The 15,344-nt window shown below is 47.3% G+C and overlaps 1 protein-coding gene across 3 annotated transcripts in view; it reads left to right on the top strand.

The window, feature by feature from the left end:
• Nucleotides 1-15,344, top strand: part of IL10RB (interleukin 10 receptor subunit beta) — a 31,750-nt gene that overhangs the window by 15,212 nt on the left and 1,194 nt on the right. For all 3 annotated transcript variants that reach the window (XM_069549109.1, XM_069549102.1, XM_069549091.1), the window contains 2 exons: nucleotides 50-197; nucleotides 7,774-7,931. In XM_069549109.1, coding sequence (XP_069405210.1) covers nucleotides 50-197; nucleotides 7,774-7,931 — 306 coding nt within the window. The remainder of the gene's footprint in view (nucleotides 1-49; nucleotides 198-7,773; nucleotides 7,932-15,344) is intronic.

The raw sequence follows: 15,344 nt of genomic DNA, 5'->3' as shown, positions 1-15,344 counted from the left end.
ATGTCCCTTCACTGCTGAGGCATGTTCTGTTTTTTGTCTCTGTTACTAGTTTTCAATTTCTGGTCAGTATGACTTCGAGTTCCTCCGAAATCTTGAGTCACAGACAACTTATTGTGTTCAAGTTCAAGGGTTTCTTCCTGATCGGAACAAAGCTGGAGAATGGAGTGAGCCTGTCTGTGAGCAAACAACCATTGACGGTGAGTCTTTGAGATGCACCATCTACTGTTCTGTGTCCTCTGATCACCCTCTTTTTTTTTTTTTTTTGGACGTGGGTGGTGGTGGTGGGGCCCCATGCTGCAAGGCTTGTGAGATCTGCATTCCCCAAACAGGGACTAAACCCGTGTCTCCTACAGTAGAAGCAGAGTCCTAACCCTGGACCGCCAGGGAATTCCCTCCTCTGAGCATCTTAAGTGGCTTTAGAGACTCCCACTGAGTGTGCCAGCTGAAAGACTCCTTGGAGATTATCACCCAGCTCAAACTCCAGTTCATCCCTGACTGACTGAACCTCATGCTGGGAAGGAGACCTTCTGAGGCAGCTTGTTCACTCCTAAACCCAAGGGACTGATGGACAGTCCTTCCGTCCAGAGGGCTAAGGTTTCCCCACACACACGCACCTCCAGTGTGCTTGTTCTGACCTCTCGGGCTCCCTCAGCAAGTCTCAGGCCTCCCAAGACCACCCAGCAAAGGTCGAGCCCTGATGGCCTCTGCTAGACGCCTTTCCTTCCCAGGCTGCACACTCCAGTTCCTTCACACATCGTAGGAATAGTTTGGCAACCCCATCACTGTCCTCAGCAAGATAGTTTTAGGGTTCCTCATGAATTATGGCACCAGAACCTCAACACAGTCCCCTACATATGAGGCACACGTACCCCAGTGTCTAGTAGAGTGCCTCCACGCTTGATGTTTCTTAAAACATGGGGAGGGAGGAAGAGAAGGAGGAACAGAGGGAAGAGGCAGGTACCAGTTGGCCTAGACATTGAGCAATTATATACAGGTGTGTTATCATTCGAGATGATAAAATCTTACAGTCCGCACACAAATGAGGGGCCTTTTGTTATTTAAAGACATTGTCCAGAGGATCTACCAGCTCAGATGCATACAAGCAGGTCTGATCCTGGCTCTTTTCATTTATGGAGTCCCTTTGGAAAGCAAAGCAGTGATTTGGGGATTGCAGAAGTACAAAGGAGAGCAATTGTAATAAAAGAATTCCCTCTGGAGTTTGAGGGAGACTGGAAGCCTGTATTTGTACGGCTGGGTCGCTCTCCTGTGCACCTGAAACTGTCACAACATTGTTAATTGGCTGTACTCCAATATAAAATAAAAGGTCTGAAAACAAAAAGCAACACGAATGATGCCCAGCAACTGAGTATCCATATGCAAAAAATCTATTTCCTCCAGAGAGAGGGGAAAACTTTCCATCTGTGTCACTGCAGTCCTGAGGCTGCTGTGTTGCTGCCATCATGGTGCTTCATCACGTCAGCTTATCAAGTTCTTCCCGAATGTTGGTTTTTGTCATTGGATGTATTTCTTGCCCAATTTTGCATTGTCTTATCAAAGAAAAACTGATTTGCTAGGAAGAGCTTCAGGATCTTTAACAGTTCGTTTTTTAAACCGTTGGTGTGTCCAGGATATGCCTACTTAATGGTCACTAATCCATAGGAACACACTGGACTATTTTGTAAGCTGTTGTGTTTGACTGTCTGCAAAGTCACAGTGAAAGACTTTTTGGCAAATATCAGCTGAAATCAACACCCAGTGCCAAGTGCATTATTGTCCCAACTGTGTCCCATGAGTGTTTATGGGATATTTCTCAAAACAAGAGCCCTGTAGTCAGATGGGCCTGGACATGAAGGTTCACCCCATCTCCCTCTCAGAAAAAAACACGCTATATATGATCATTTTTAGCATATTTGAGCTTTCAATACCCTTTCTGAGAAGGAGCATTTCCAAGAACACAGCTTGAGAAAAATAAGCCCACAATAGAATGGGAAAGACTAGATATATATTCAAGAAAATTGGAGATATCAAGGGAATATTTCATGCAAGGATGGGCACAGTAAAGGACAGAAACAGCAAGGACCTCACAGAAGCAGAAGAGATGAAGAAAAGGTAACAGGAATACGTAGAAGAACTATGCAAAAAAGATCTTCATGACTGGGATAACCACGATGGTGTGATCGCTCACCTAGAGCCAGACATCCTGGAGTGTGAAGTCAAGTGGGCCTTAGGAAGCTTTACTACTAACAAAGCTAGTGGAGGTGATGGAATTCCAGCTGAGCTGTTTCAAATCCTAAAAGATGATGCTGTGAAAGTGCTGCACTCAATATGCCAGCAAATTTGGAAAACTCAGCAGTGGCCACAGGACTGGAAAAGGTGAGTTTTCATTCCAGTCCCAAAGAAGGACACCACCAAAGAATGTTCCAGCTACTGTACAGTTGTGTTCATTTCACACCCCAGTAAGGTTATGCTCAAAATCCTTCAAGCTAGACTTCAGCAGTATAAGAACCAAGAATTTCCGGATGTACAAACTGGGTTTAGATAAAGCAGAGGAACCAGAGATCAAATTGCCAGCATACAGTGGATCATAGATAAAGCAAGGGAATTTCAGAAAAACATCTACTTCTGCTTCACTGACTATGCAAAGTCTTTGACTGTGTGGATCACAACAAACTGTGGAAAATTCTTCAGGAGATGAGAATACTGGACCACCTTACCTGCCTCCTGAGAAACGTGTATGCTGATCAAGAAGCAGCAGTTAGAACCAGACATGGAACAACTAACTGGTTCAAAACTGGGGAAGAAGTATGTCAAGGCTGTATATTGTCACCCTGCTTCTTTAATTTATATGCAGAGTATATCATGTGAAATGCTAGGCTGGATGAATCACAAGCAGGAATCAAGATTGCTGGGAGAAGTATCAACAGCCTCAGATATGCAGATGATATCACTCTAATGAAAGAAAGTGAAGAGAAACCACAGAGCCTCTTAATGAGGGTGAAAGAGGAGAATGGAAAAAGTTGGCTTGAAACTCAGCATTCAAAAAACTAAGATCATGGCATCCAGTCCCATCACTTCATGGCAAGTGGATGGGGAAAAAGTGGAAACAGTGACAGATTTTATTTTCTTGGGCTCCAGAATCACTGCAGATGGTGACTGCAGCCATGAAATTAAAAGACACCTCCCTGGTGGCTTAGATGGTAAAGAATCTGCCTGCAGTGCAAGAGACCTGGGTTGGAAAGAACCCCTGGAGGAGGGCATGGCAACCCACTCCAGTATTTTTGCCTGGAGAATCCCAATGGACAGAGGAGCCTAGCCAGCTACAGTCCATGGGGTCGCAAAGAGTCGAACATGACTGAGCAACTAAGCACAACACAGCACAGCTCCTTGGAAGAAAAGCTATGACAAACCTAGACAGCATATTAAAAAGCAGAAACATTAGCTTGCCGACAAAGGTCTGGGTAGTCAAAGCTATGGTTTTTCCAGTAGTCATGTATGGATGTGAGAACTGGACCATAAAGAAGGCTGAATGCCAAAGAATTGATGCTTCTAAATTATGGTGCCTGTAAAGACTCTTGAGAGTGCCTTGGACTGCAAGGAGATCCAACCAGTCCATCCTAAAGGAAATTAACCCTGAATATTCATTAGAAGGACTGATGCTGAAGCCAAAACTCCAGTGCTTTGGCCACCTGATGCCAAGAGCTGACTCACTGGAAAAGACCCTGATGGTGGGAAAGATTAAGGGCAGGAGAAGAAGGCGCTGCAGAGGATGCGATGATTAGATAACATCCCCAAGTCAGTGAACATGAATTTGAGCAAATTCTGGGAGATAGTGAAAGACAGGGAAACCTAGCATGCTAAAGTCCATAGAATCTCAAAGAGTCAAACACAACTTTGCCGTAATTTCAGCCTTCCCTAGTGGTTCAGTGATAAAGAATCAGCCTGCCAGTGCAAGAGACATATGCTCGATCCCTGGGTTGGGAAGATCCTGGGAGAAGGAAATGGCAACCTGCTCCAGTTATTCTTGCCTGAGACATCCCATGAACAGAGGAGCCTGGTGGGCCATAGTCCAGAGGGTCACAAAAGAGTCGGACATGACTTAGTGACTAAACAACAAACAACACGTGGCTACTTAACGATCCATTTTAGAATTTTTGTATCTTTTTCTGGACACTGAATCAGGCTTACCAGCCTGGAGTTTCCTGAATCTTGTTGAGGTTTCTTTCCCTTGTTTTGTAGATGAACAAAGTTACTTGCCCAAATCCAGAAATCTCTCATCTCACCCGGTCACGTGATCTTTCCAGTGTCATCCAAAAGTATTCTGCAATAATATTAAGCACGGTTTCTCAGGATTACAGAGCCACATAGAAGATGGAGTCTTGCTGTCTCTCTGCAGGGGATTCTCTGCCTCTCTCTTTTTTCTGTAGCCCCCAGCTAGTGCTGAGGCACTGCTGTCCAAGGCTAAGCCCACCTGCCTGTGTTCCACCTTGTGGCTGAGCCTCTCAGCAAGTGCCTCTAAATAACAAAAGCCTGCCTTAATAAAAACCAAAAAGAACTTTTTTTTGGCTGCCCCTCAAGGCTTGTGGGATCTTCATTCCCCAACCAGGGATTGAACCCAGGCTCTTGGCAGTGAAAGCGCAGAGTCCTACCCACTGCACCACCAGAGAACTCCCAAAAGCCTACCTTTTTATTCCGCTCGTGAATCATTTGTGCTTGAATGAGAATTCTGTGCCCTGGCAGCACCCATCCTGTTTAAATCACTAGCATGCTGACTTTGGGATCTTCGCTCTTTCCTCTAAACACCTGCCAACTGCTTTCTCCAGGCCTGAGTACGTGCCTGGTTGTTCCGTGTCCCATCATTCCTTGCTGTGAATTCCAGCACAATGAGTGACTTGGGGCAGATCCTGAACTGCCCACTGCCTCCATCACCTCATCTACAGGATGAGAGTAATCAAAGGTGTCACCCAGGACAGTGCCAGGCACAGAGTCAGCCTGCAGTACAGGTTAGGTGTCATTACTGTTATTAATAAGGACATTATTCAAATCATACTTTTAGGGACTTCCCCTGATGCTCCAGTGGTTAAAAATCCACCTTCCATTTCAGGCAATGCTGGTTTGATCCCTGGTCGGGGAACGAGGATCCCATGTGCTATAGGGCAGCTTAGCCCTTGCGCTACAACTGCTGAGCCCATGTGCTCTAGAGCCCTGAAAGTAAGACCTGACAGCCAAATAAATAAATTTTTTTTAAATAAAATCACACCTTTAAATATTACTTCAGGCTTATGTCACGAACCATGGCATGAGGCACACACTTGGACCAGAAAGGAAAGTATTTCAAATATCTTCTAACTCTAAATGATTGCTCATTAACAAAATCCAGACATTTTATAAAAGAAAAGAATAGCCCACTGAAAACCTGCTTCTGTCAAACATCAGTTTAGGGCTTTGTTTGTTTGTTTGTTTAAATGTAGTTCTCCTGTTTAAAACCTCACAAGTTTTCAGTGAAAGTGTGGAAAGGTTCTTTTCCGTTTTCCCAGAAGGAAGGTGAAGGTTCAGAGAGATGAAGTCAGCTCAACAAATAACAGGAAGTAACATCTCCGCCCATGCCTACAGATTCATCCCATACTGAAGCAAAGGGAAGACTTGCCCGAGGGTGAGACAGGAAAAGGGAGTTCACATGAGGCATGGCTAGCTAGACTGAAGCAAGTTAAGGGCTTCACACAGATAGTGTTGATTACTAGTTCAGTTCAGTTCAGTACCAGATTCTTCTACAGGTCACAGCCTGTGTAAAGCAGTATCCCCTCTCCTTCCCCATTCCCCCTTCTCAGTAAGTCACAGTAGCATCTTTTGAATTTTATCACCATCAACCGGGTATGCCCATGGAATAACGTCCTGTGTAAGATGCTGAAATGTCTGGGTTGGAGGCCCAAGGAGGCCCAGGAGCTGCCCCCAGGGGAGTCATCACAGTGTCACCAACCGTGCCAGGGTGGGGCCCAGGAGTCAATGTTTAATTAATATTTCATGGGTAATTCTGATGCATGGCAAATTAAAGAGCTACAGAAATATTAAGTGGAAAGATAGAGAGATGAGTAGACGGTCCTGGAACTTCCTCCAGAGCTGAGACGTCAGATCACAAGCTGACCTACCATCATCAGCTCTCGTAAAGCCTGGGGGCCACCCCTACCAGTTCCCTTGCCCCATGACCCTGTATCCACCCAGAAAACCCATCTGAGCTGAACCTGCTAAAGGCACCACCACTCGATTCTAGTAACTGAAACGAGAATTCATAGGGTGCAGGGATAAGGAGTGAGTTCCCTGAACTCGGCCAGGGCACAAGCTGGACAGGCTGCAAGGTCACTGCCAGTGTTAATCACAGTGCAAGAGAGGGCAGCAGGCCCGTCCAGCCTCTTCCCCATGATGGGTGCCCTCACCATTCACTAGATGTTTAGGGAGTATCTATGGCCACACAGTGTGCCAAGTGCTGGGAGAGGCCAGCAGGGGGCCTGCCGTCCAGGTGGCTCCAAGACTGTGTGCCCATCAGGGTTCTTTGATCTGCCCTGGGGAAGTAAGAGTTGACACTTTGCCACAATCCCCATAGAAGGCCCTGCTGTTCCAGAGCAAGGTTCATTCTCCTGGCCTCTCCCAGCACCAAATACTTTCAGTCTGCATCAGGAGGGTGGTGCTGGCTGACAGGGCTGGTCACAGGGAGGCCAGGAGGGCAGCTGGCAAAGGGGCCTGGTGCTAAGTGAGGGGAGCTGGGCCACCAAGGGTGACCCCCTGGAGACGGTCCAAGATAAAGCTGGACACCATTAAGGTGGTAAAAACAGATTTGGTTCGTTCGTGACTGGAGGAGGGGAAAGAGCTGATGGGGCATTTTAAAGACAGAATTGGGAATCGGGACGAAAAGAGATTGGGGTCACGGAAGTGACAAATGACCAAAACTGGGTGGGCGCGTGGGGTGGTGGTAACGCACTTAGGCCGTTTTCTGCGTCTGCTGCTAACTGGATTTTGTCACCTACGACGTTCTTCCCACTGGGACTCTGAGACAGAGACTCTTCCCCTGTCATGATGCTCCATCCTGATGATGACATGTCAAAGGATTGGCTTCCAGATCCTTGAGAAAGACACTCCTGGATTGTAGGAGCTAATTTAGGTCTCACTGGGAGAGAGGAAGGCTTTACAGTCCTGAGCTTTTTAGGAAAGTGCACTAAGAAAGGAACGTCAACAGTTGGTAAAACAAAGGAGAATTCTTTTGGTAGCCTCGGGTTTTTCCAGACAGGAGCTCACAGAGGTGCTGGGGAAGGGAGGGGGGCACCCAGAGATCAGCTTTAGGCTGCTGGGCACCGCACTAGCATTAGGGGAGGTCTCTGCGTGCAGGCGGTCAGGTGGAGTCCCCTGTGCAGTTCTCAGTACAAAACGCTGTAGCACGTGTGTGTCAACTGGGGCTCTGGGGCCCGGGGAGCCCCATTATCTGCTGATGGAACAGCAGAACAGGGAGCTGATGGCTCCCCTGTGGGTAGATAATGGGGATCAGAATTCGTGCAGCTGCTGCTTTTTGGGGCGTATCAGCAATCATGCCCCAGAAACCCAACTTGGAGACTGGTAGGAAAGGGTGAGACTTGAAAACCTCCAGATCCTCAAATAACTGCTCTGTTTCCTTCTGAGACACACCTGTGCACCCCCCCACCCCGGCCCCACCCCAGCGGTAAGGGGTTACCATTAGATCATGATGGTGAAAGCATGACGCGAATATGACCCAGCCCTTCATCCCTGCAGAAACCACCCCGTCCTGGATGGTGGCCAGCGTCCTGGCAGCCTCCATGTGCGCCGCTCTCCTGCTACTGCTTGGCTGCTTCTTCCTGCTGCGGTGCGTTTACAGGAAGGCCAGGCACGCCTTCCCCCCGAGGAATTCTCTTCCACAGCACCTTAAAGAGGTAGGTAGTGGCACGGAGCCAGATGCGCGTGCATAAGAAGACGCTGACCTTCACAGTCAGAGCCGCCTAACTCAGCCCAGCATGGTTTCTTGCAGGATGACACACGCCTTGCACGCAGGTCCCATTCCTGGTGCCCTTTCAGAGAAGTCTGAGCTCGTGGAACAGCTCTATAGGGAGGGGGCGGAGGGCAGAGGTTTTGTTCCTAAAAGCCCTCCCTCCAGCCTGGATGTTTGTTCTTTCTCTGACCTTCCATGCCCAGAGCCCCAAGTCGTCAGAGAGCCAAGGTGCTGGTCCCGGAGCAGAAAGGGGCTAAGCCGAGCTCAGAGCGGAAAAGATGGGAAAGAGAGGACTCTGGGCTGAGTGCCAGCGAACAGCCAGGGACAGTGGAGGGGCAGGAGCAGTGTCAGAGCAGGGAGTGTCTGAGAGCAACTGAAATTACAGGATGTGTCCCAGGCTTTAGGAAAGCAGTTCTTTTTTTTCCTCCAGGAAAGTGGAGAAAAAGAAAAAGTGAACATGAAAGTCGCTCAGTCATGTTCAACTCTTTGTGACCCCATGGACTGTACAGTCATAGAATTCTCCAGGCCAGAACACTGGAGTGGGTAGCCTTTCCCTTCTCCAGGGGATCTTCCCAACCCAGGGATGGAACCTAGGTCTCGCACATTGCAGACAGATTCTTTACCAGCTGAGCCACCAGGGAAGCCCAAGAATACTGGAATGGGTAGCCTATCCCTTCTCCAGTGGATCTGCCCAGCCCAGGAATCGAACCGGGGTCTCCTGCATTGCAGGCGGATTTTTTACCAACTGAACTACAGGAAAGCTACTTTCAAAATGTTTGAGTGGAAGAAAGAATGTACCTGGATAGAGCCTGTAGGACAGAAGCAGCTTTAAGAAATGAAATCTTGCTTATATTCTCATTAGAAATGAAGTGAAAGGAAATGTGAAGCGAAGCCTGTGTCTCCCCTGGGCTGGGTGTGGGCTCCCCCAGGAAGGAGGTGCAGTTTGGATGGAGCAGTTCCTTCAGCTCAGGGAGCCTCCCAGGGTAGGGGATGGGGGGAGCCCCACTCCCAGCAGCCGAGGGAGCAAGCCCCTGCTTCCTAAGGATTGGGGTGAGGGTGGAGCATCGCAGCATCCACTCCAGCCTGCACGTAAACCATTAGGACCCAGGGGTGCAGCTTCTCTAAGAGCCGAGTCGATCTCCTCCCCCAGGGAAGGTTACAAGAAGAAGGTTAAGGGAACAAGGGCCAGCCCCACCACTGCAGCTGGTCCCAGAGGCACAAGTGACACCCGTGATCTCACTGCTCTGCTGTTTCTTCTCGCCTGACCAGCCGCTGCTGACCTGACGGGGGCGACTCAGATGCTCTGCTCTGCGAGGGCTGAGCCCCTGGTCACAGGACGCCAGAGACCCTGGCTCCTGTGCTTCTCCACGTGCCATGAGAATTGGGCAGGAGTCACCCCTCCCCCAAGGCCCCACCATGTAGCAGCAGCCTTTTCTCCTCCTGATGACCCAAGTAGTGACTCCTGACTGCCTTCCTGGCCGGCTAATTTTTTGGCACAAGCATCCTGATGTGAGAAGGTGGCAGCTATAACTTACAGTTTGATGGAATCCCTAACGTATCCCCTCGTGGGAACGTCCCCCTCTGGGATAATAAGTGTTTTAGGCTTTGTAACCAAGATTGAGGTAGTATGAGGTTGTTGGTCTTTAGCCACTAAGTCGTGTCCAACTCTTTTGCAACCCCATGGACTGTAGCTTGCCAGGCTTTTCTGTCCATGGGATTTTCCAGGCAAAATACTGGAGAAGGTTGCTATTGCCTTCTCCAGGGGATCTTCCCAACCCAGGGATCTAACCTGTATCTCCTGTATTGGCAGGCAGATTCTTTACCCCTGAGCCACCACGGAAGCCCCAAGATATTACATACTTATATAACCTTTGCTTTTAGCTTCTCTTCTTTTCTCAGCTGTTTGTAAGGCCTCCTCAGACAACCATTTTGCCTTTTTGCATTTCTTTTTCTTGGGGATGGTCTTGATCCCTGCCTCCTGTACAATGTCATGAACCTCTGTCCATAGTTCTTCAGGCGCTCTGTCAGATCTAATCCCTTCAATCTAGTTGTCACTTCCACTATACAATCGTAACGGGTTTGATTTAGGTCCTACCTGAATGGTCTAGTGGTTTTCCCTACTTTCTTCAATTTAAGTCTTAATTTGGCAATAAGGAGAAAAGAAGAGAAGCTAAAGGCAAAGGTGTAAATGAAAGATATACCCATTGGAATGCAGAGGTCCAAAGAATAGCAAGGCAAGGTAAGAAAGCCTTCCTCACTAATCAATACAAAGAAATAGAGGAAAACAATAGAATGGGAAAGAATAGAATGGGAGATCTCTTCAGGAAAATTAGAGATTTTCTAATTTCAAAATGCAAGGGAACATTTCATGCAAAGATAGGCACAATAAAGGAAATAAATGATATGGACCTAACAAAAGCAGAAGATATTAAGAAGAGATGGCAAGAATACACAGAACTATACAAAAAAGATCTTGATGACCCAGGTAACCATAATAGTGTGATCACTCACTAGAGCCAGACACCCTGGAATGCGAAGTCAAGTGGGCCTTAGGAAGCATCACTATGAACAAAGCTAGTGGAGATGATGGAATTCCAGTTGAGCTACTTCACATCCTAAAAGATGATGCTGTTAAAGTGCTCAATATGCCAGCAAATTTGGAAAACTCAGCAGTGGCCACAGGACTGGAAAAGGTCAGTTTTCATTCCACTCCCAAAGAAGAGCAATGCCAAAGAATACTGCGCAGTTGCACTCATCTCACACGCTAGCTAAGTAATGCTCAGAATTCTCCAAGCCAGGCTTCAACAGTAGGTGAACTGTGAACTTCTAGATGTTCAAGCTAGATTTAGGAAAGGCAGAGAAACCAAAGATCAGATTGCCAACATCCACTGGATCATCGAAAAAGCAAGAGAGTTCCAGAAAAACATCTACTTCTGCTTTATTGACTATGCCAAAGCCTTTGACTGTGTGGATCACAACAAACTGTGGAAAATTCTGAAAGAGATGGGAATACCAGACCACCTGACCTGCCTCTTGAGAAACCTGTATGCAGGTCAGGAAGCAACAGTCAGAACTGGACATGGAACAACAGACTGGTTCCAAATAGGAAAAGGAGTCCGTCAAGGCTGTATATTGTCACCCTGCTTATTTAACATAATATGCAGACTACATCATGTGAAATGCTGGGCTGGAAGAAGCACAAGCTGGAATTAAGATTGCCAGGAGAAATATCAATAACCTCAGATATGCAGATGACACCACCCTTATGGCAGAAAGTGAAGAAGAACTAAAAAGCCTCTTGGTGAAGGTGAAAGAGGAGAGTGAAAAAGCTGGCTTAAAGCTCAACATTCAGAAAACGAAGATTATGGCATCTGGTCCCATCACTTCATGGCAAATAGATGTGGAAACAGTGACAGACTTTATATTTTTGGGCTCCAAAATTACTGTAGATGGTGACTGCAGCCATGAAATTAAAAGACACTTGCTCCTTGGAAGAAAAGTTATGACCAACCTAGAAACCATATTAAAAAGCAGAGACATTACTTTGCCAACAAAGGTCCATCTAGTGAAGGCTATGGTTTTTCCAGTGGTCATGTATGGATGTCAGATTTGGACCATAAAGAAAGCGGAATGCCAAAGAATTGATGCTTTTGAACTGTGGTGTTGGAGAAGACTCTTGAGAGTCCCTTGGACTGCAAGGAGATCCAACCAGTCCATTCTAAAGGAGATCAGTCCTAGGTGTTCTTTGGAAGGACTGATGCTGAAGCTGAAATCCCAATACTTTGGTTACATGATTTGAAGAACCGACTCATTGGAAAAGACCCTGATGCTGGGAAAGACTGAAGGCAGGAGGAGAATGGGACAACAGAGGATGACCTGGTTAGATGGCATCACCGACTCAATGGACATGGATTTGGGTAAACTCCGGGAGGTGGTGATGGACAGGGAGGCCTGGTGTGCTGCAGTCCATGGGGTCGCAAAGAGTCGGACACGACTGAGCAACTGAACTGAACTGATCCACTAAGCATGCATGCAGTGTTTTCAGAAGTGAAAAGGAGCAGGGGACTTCCTTGGTAGTCCAGTAGTTAGGACTCCATACTTCTACTGCAGGGGAAACAGATCCCATCCTTGGTCGGGGAACTAAGATGCTGCGTGACATGAGGCACGGCCAAGAAAACCAAAGCAAAACACAAAACAACAACACATAGCTTGCAGGAACAAGCTGTAAGCACAAGGAGCTCAGCTCAGGCTCTGCGGTGACGTAGGTGGATAGGATGGGGAGGGGAGGGAGGCCCAAGAGGGAAGATACATATATGTATGTATGTATACATATAGCTGCTTCACTTCACTGTACAGCAGAAACTGACACCACATTGTAAGGCAATTAGGCTCCAATTAGTAAATAACAAACAGAAAGGAACAGCTGAAATTAATATAAGTAATACATTTTATGCAACCCAATATATCCAAAATGTCATTTCAACATGGAATCAATCATTTTTTTCAGTTGTTGAAACATCTACATTCTTTTTTTCATACAAAGTCCTCAAAATCTGGTGTGTGTTTTACCTCTCAGCTCACATAGAGTCAGACCGGCCACATTCCATGTGGCTGGTGGCTGCCGTACTGAATGGCACAGGGCTGAAGGCTGAACAAAGGGACACTCAGGGCGCTGGGGAGCACCAGAAGGGGCCCCCAACTCAGCCTGAGGATGCACAGGAGAGTGATTTATTCCAAGACACGTGTATCCCAAGCCAGCTTCCTCGAGGCAAGGATGCCCAGGGCAGCATCAGGATCGTCCCTAAGTCTCCGTCCGGGTTTACAAGAGGAACTGTCAGAGGAGGACCTGTGATCACTAAGCACAGGAGGTGCAGATTTATTGTCAAATTTTTTAAATTGTGGTAAAACACGCTTACTCCTTGGAAGAAAAGTTATGACCAACCTAGATAGTATATTCAAAAGCAGAGACATTACTTGGCCAACTAAGGTCCGTCTAGTCAAGGCTATGGTTTTTCCTGTGGTCATGTATGGATGTGAGAGTTGGACTCTGAAGAAAGCTGAGCGCTGAAGAATTGATGCTATTTCACTGTGGTGTTGGAGAAGACTCTTGAGAGTCCCTTGGACTGCAAGGAGATCAGTCCTGGGATTTCTTTGGAAGGAATAATGTTAAAGCTGAAACTCCAGTACTTTGGCCACCTCATGGGAAGAGTTGACTCATTGGAAAAGACTCTGATGCTGGGAGGGATTGGGGGCAAGAGGAGAAGGGGACGACCGAGGATGAGATGGCTGGATGGCATCACGGACTCGATGGATGTGAGTCTGAGTGAACTCTGGGAGTTGGTGATGGACAGGGAGGCCTGGCTTGCTGTGATTCGTGGGGTCGCAAAGAGTCGGACACGACTGAGCAACTGAACTGAACTGAACTGAAAACACACATAACGTAAAATTTGCCACCATATGCAGTTTTCAGCGTACAGTTCCGTGGTATTGAGTACATGGACATTGTTGTGCAACCCTCCTCACCCTCCATCCTCAGAACCTCTTTCATCTTGCAAAACAAACCGGATCCATTAAGTAGAACTCCCCATCTCCCTTCTCCCCCAGCCGCGCGCCACCACCGTTACTTTCTGTCTGTGAATTTGCCTAGTCTAAGTGCCTTATGTAAGTGGAGTCGTGCCCTGTTTGTCCTGCTGTGTCTGGCGTGTTTCACCTAGCATAAGGTTCCTCGACAATGTGGTGTGAATCGGAACTTCATTACATTTTGAGGCTGAAAAATACTGCTTTATATGGATAAACTACATTCTATCGGGTTGGCCAAAAGATTTGTTTGGATTTTTCTGGAAGATATAACAAAAACCCAAACAAATGTTTGGCCAACACAATATCTATCCAGTCATACGTGGATGGGGTTTCCCAGGTGGTAAAGAATCCACATGCCAATGCAAGAGACCCAGGAGACATGGGTTTGATATCTGGGAAGAAACTGATCCACGCGAAGATCCCCTGGAGGAGGGCATGGCAACCCACTCCAGTGTTCTTGCCTGGAGAATCCCCTTGGCCAGAGGAGCCTGCGGGCTGTAGTCCGTGGGGTCACACAGAGCCGGGCACGACCGAAGCGACTGAGCGCACGCACACGTATGTGGGTGGGCACGCAGTCCGCTCCTGTCTTTCAGTTCAGTTCAATTCAGTCACTCAGTCTTGTCCGACTCTTTGCGACCCCATGAATCTCAGCACGCCAGGCCTCCCTGTCCATCACCATCTCCCGGAGTTCACTCAGACTCACTTCCATCGAGTCCATGATGCCATCCAGCCATCTCATCCTCTGTCATTCCCTTCTCCTCCTGCCCCCAATCCCTCCCAGCATCAGAGTCTTTTCCAATGAGTCAACTCTTCCCACGAGGTGGCCAAAGTACTGGAGCTTCAGCTTTAGCATCATTCCTTCCAAAGAAATCCCAGGGCTGATCTCCTTCAGAATGGACTGGTTGGATCTCTTTGCAGTCCAAGGGACTCTCAAGAGTCTTCTCCAACACCACAGTTCAAAAGCATCAATTCTTCGGCGCTCAGCCTTCTTCAGAGTGCAACTCTCACATCCATACATGACCACAGGAAAAACCATAGCCTTGACTAGATGGACCTTAGTCGACAAAGTAATGTCTCTGCTTTTGAATATACTATCTATGCTGGTCATAACTTTTCTTCCAAGGAGTAAGCGTCTTTTAATTTCATGGCTGCAGTCACCATCTGCAGTGATTTTGGAGTCCAAAAAAAATAAAGTCTGACACTGTTTCTACTGTTTCCCCATCTATTTCCCATGAAGTGATGGGACCAGATGCCATGATCTTCGTTTTCTGAATGTTGAGCTTTAAGCCAACTTTTTCACTCTCCTCTTTCACTTTCATCAAGAGGCTTTTTAGCTCCTCTTCACTTTCTGCCATAAGGGTGGTGTCATCTGCATATTTGAGGTTATTGATATTTCTCCCAGCAGTCTTGATTCCCGCTTGTGTTTCTTCCAGTCCAGCATTTCTCATGATGTACTCTGCATATACGTTAAATAAGCAGGGTGACAATATACAGCCTTGACGTACTCCTTTCCCTATTTGGAACCAGTCTGTTGTTCCATGTCCAGTTCTAACTGTTGCTTCCTGACCTGCATACAGGTTTCTCAAGAGGCAGGTCAGGTGGTCTGGTATTCCCATCTCTTTCAGAATTTTCCACAGTTTATTGTGATCCACAGAGTCAAAGGCTTTGGCATAGTCAATAAAGCAGAAATAGATGTTTTTCTGGAACTCTCTTGCTTTTTCGATGATCCAGCGGATGTTGGCAGTTTGATCGGTGCCCTGAAGACGGGGACATACTG

This window comes from Ovis canadensis, chromosome 1, assembly GCF_042477335.2.
Source record: "Ovis canadensis isolate MfBH-ARS-UI-01 breed Bighorn chromosome 1, ARS-UI_OviCan_v2, whole genome shotgun sequence".
Classification (NCBI taxonomy): domain Eukaryota; kingdom Metazoa; phylum Chordata; class Mammalia; order Artiodactyla; family Bovidae; genus Ovis; species Ovis canadensis.
The sequence above is the reverse complement of the archived record's forward strand: the minus strand, read 5'-3'. Positions and strand labels throughout refer to the sequence as shown.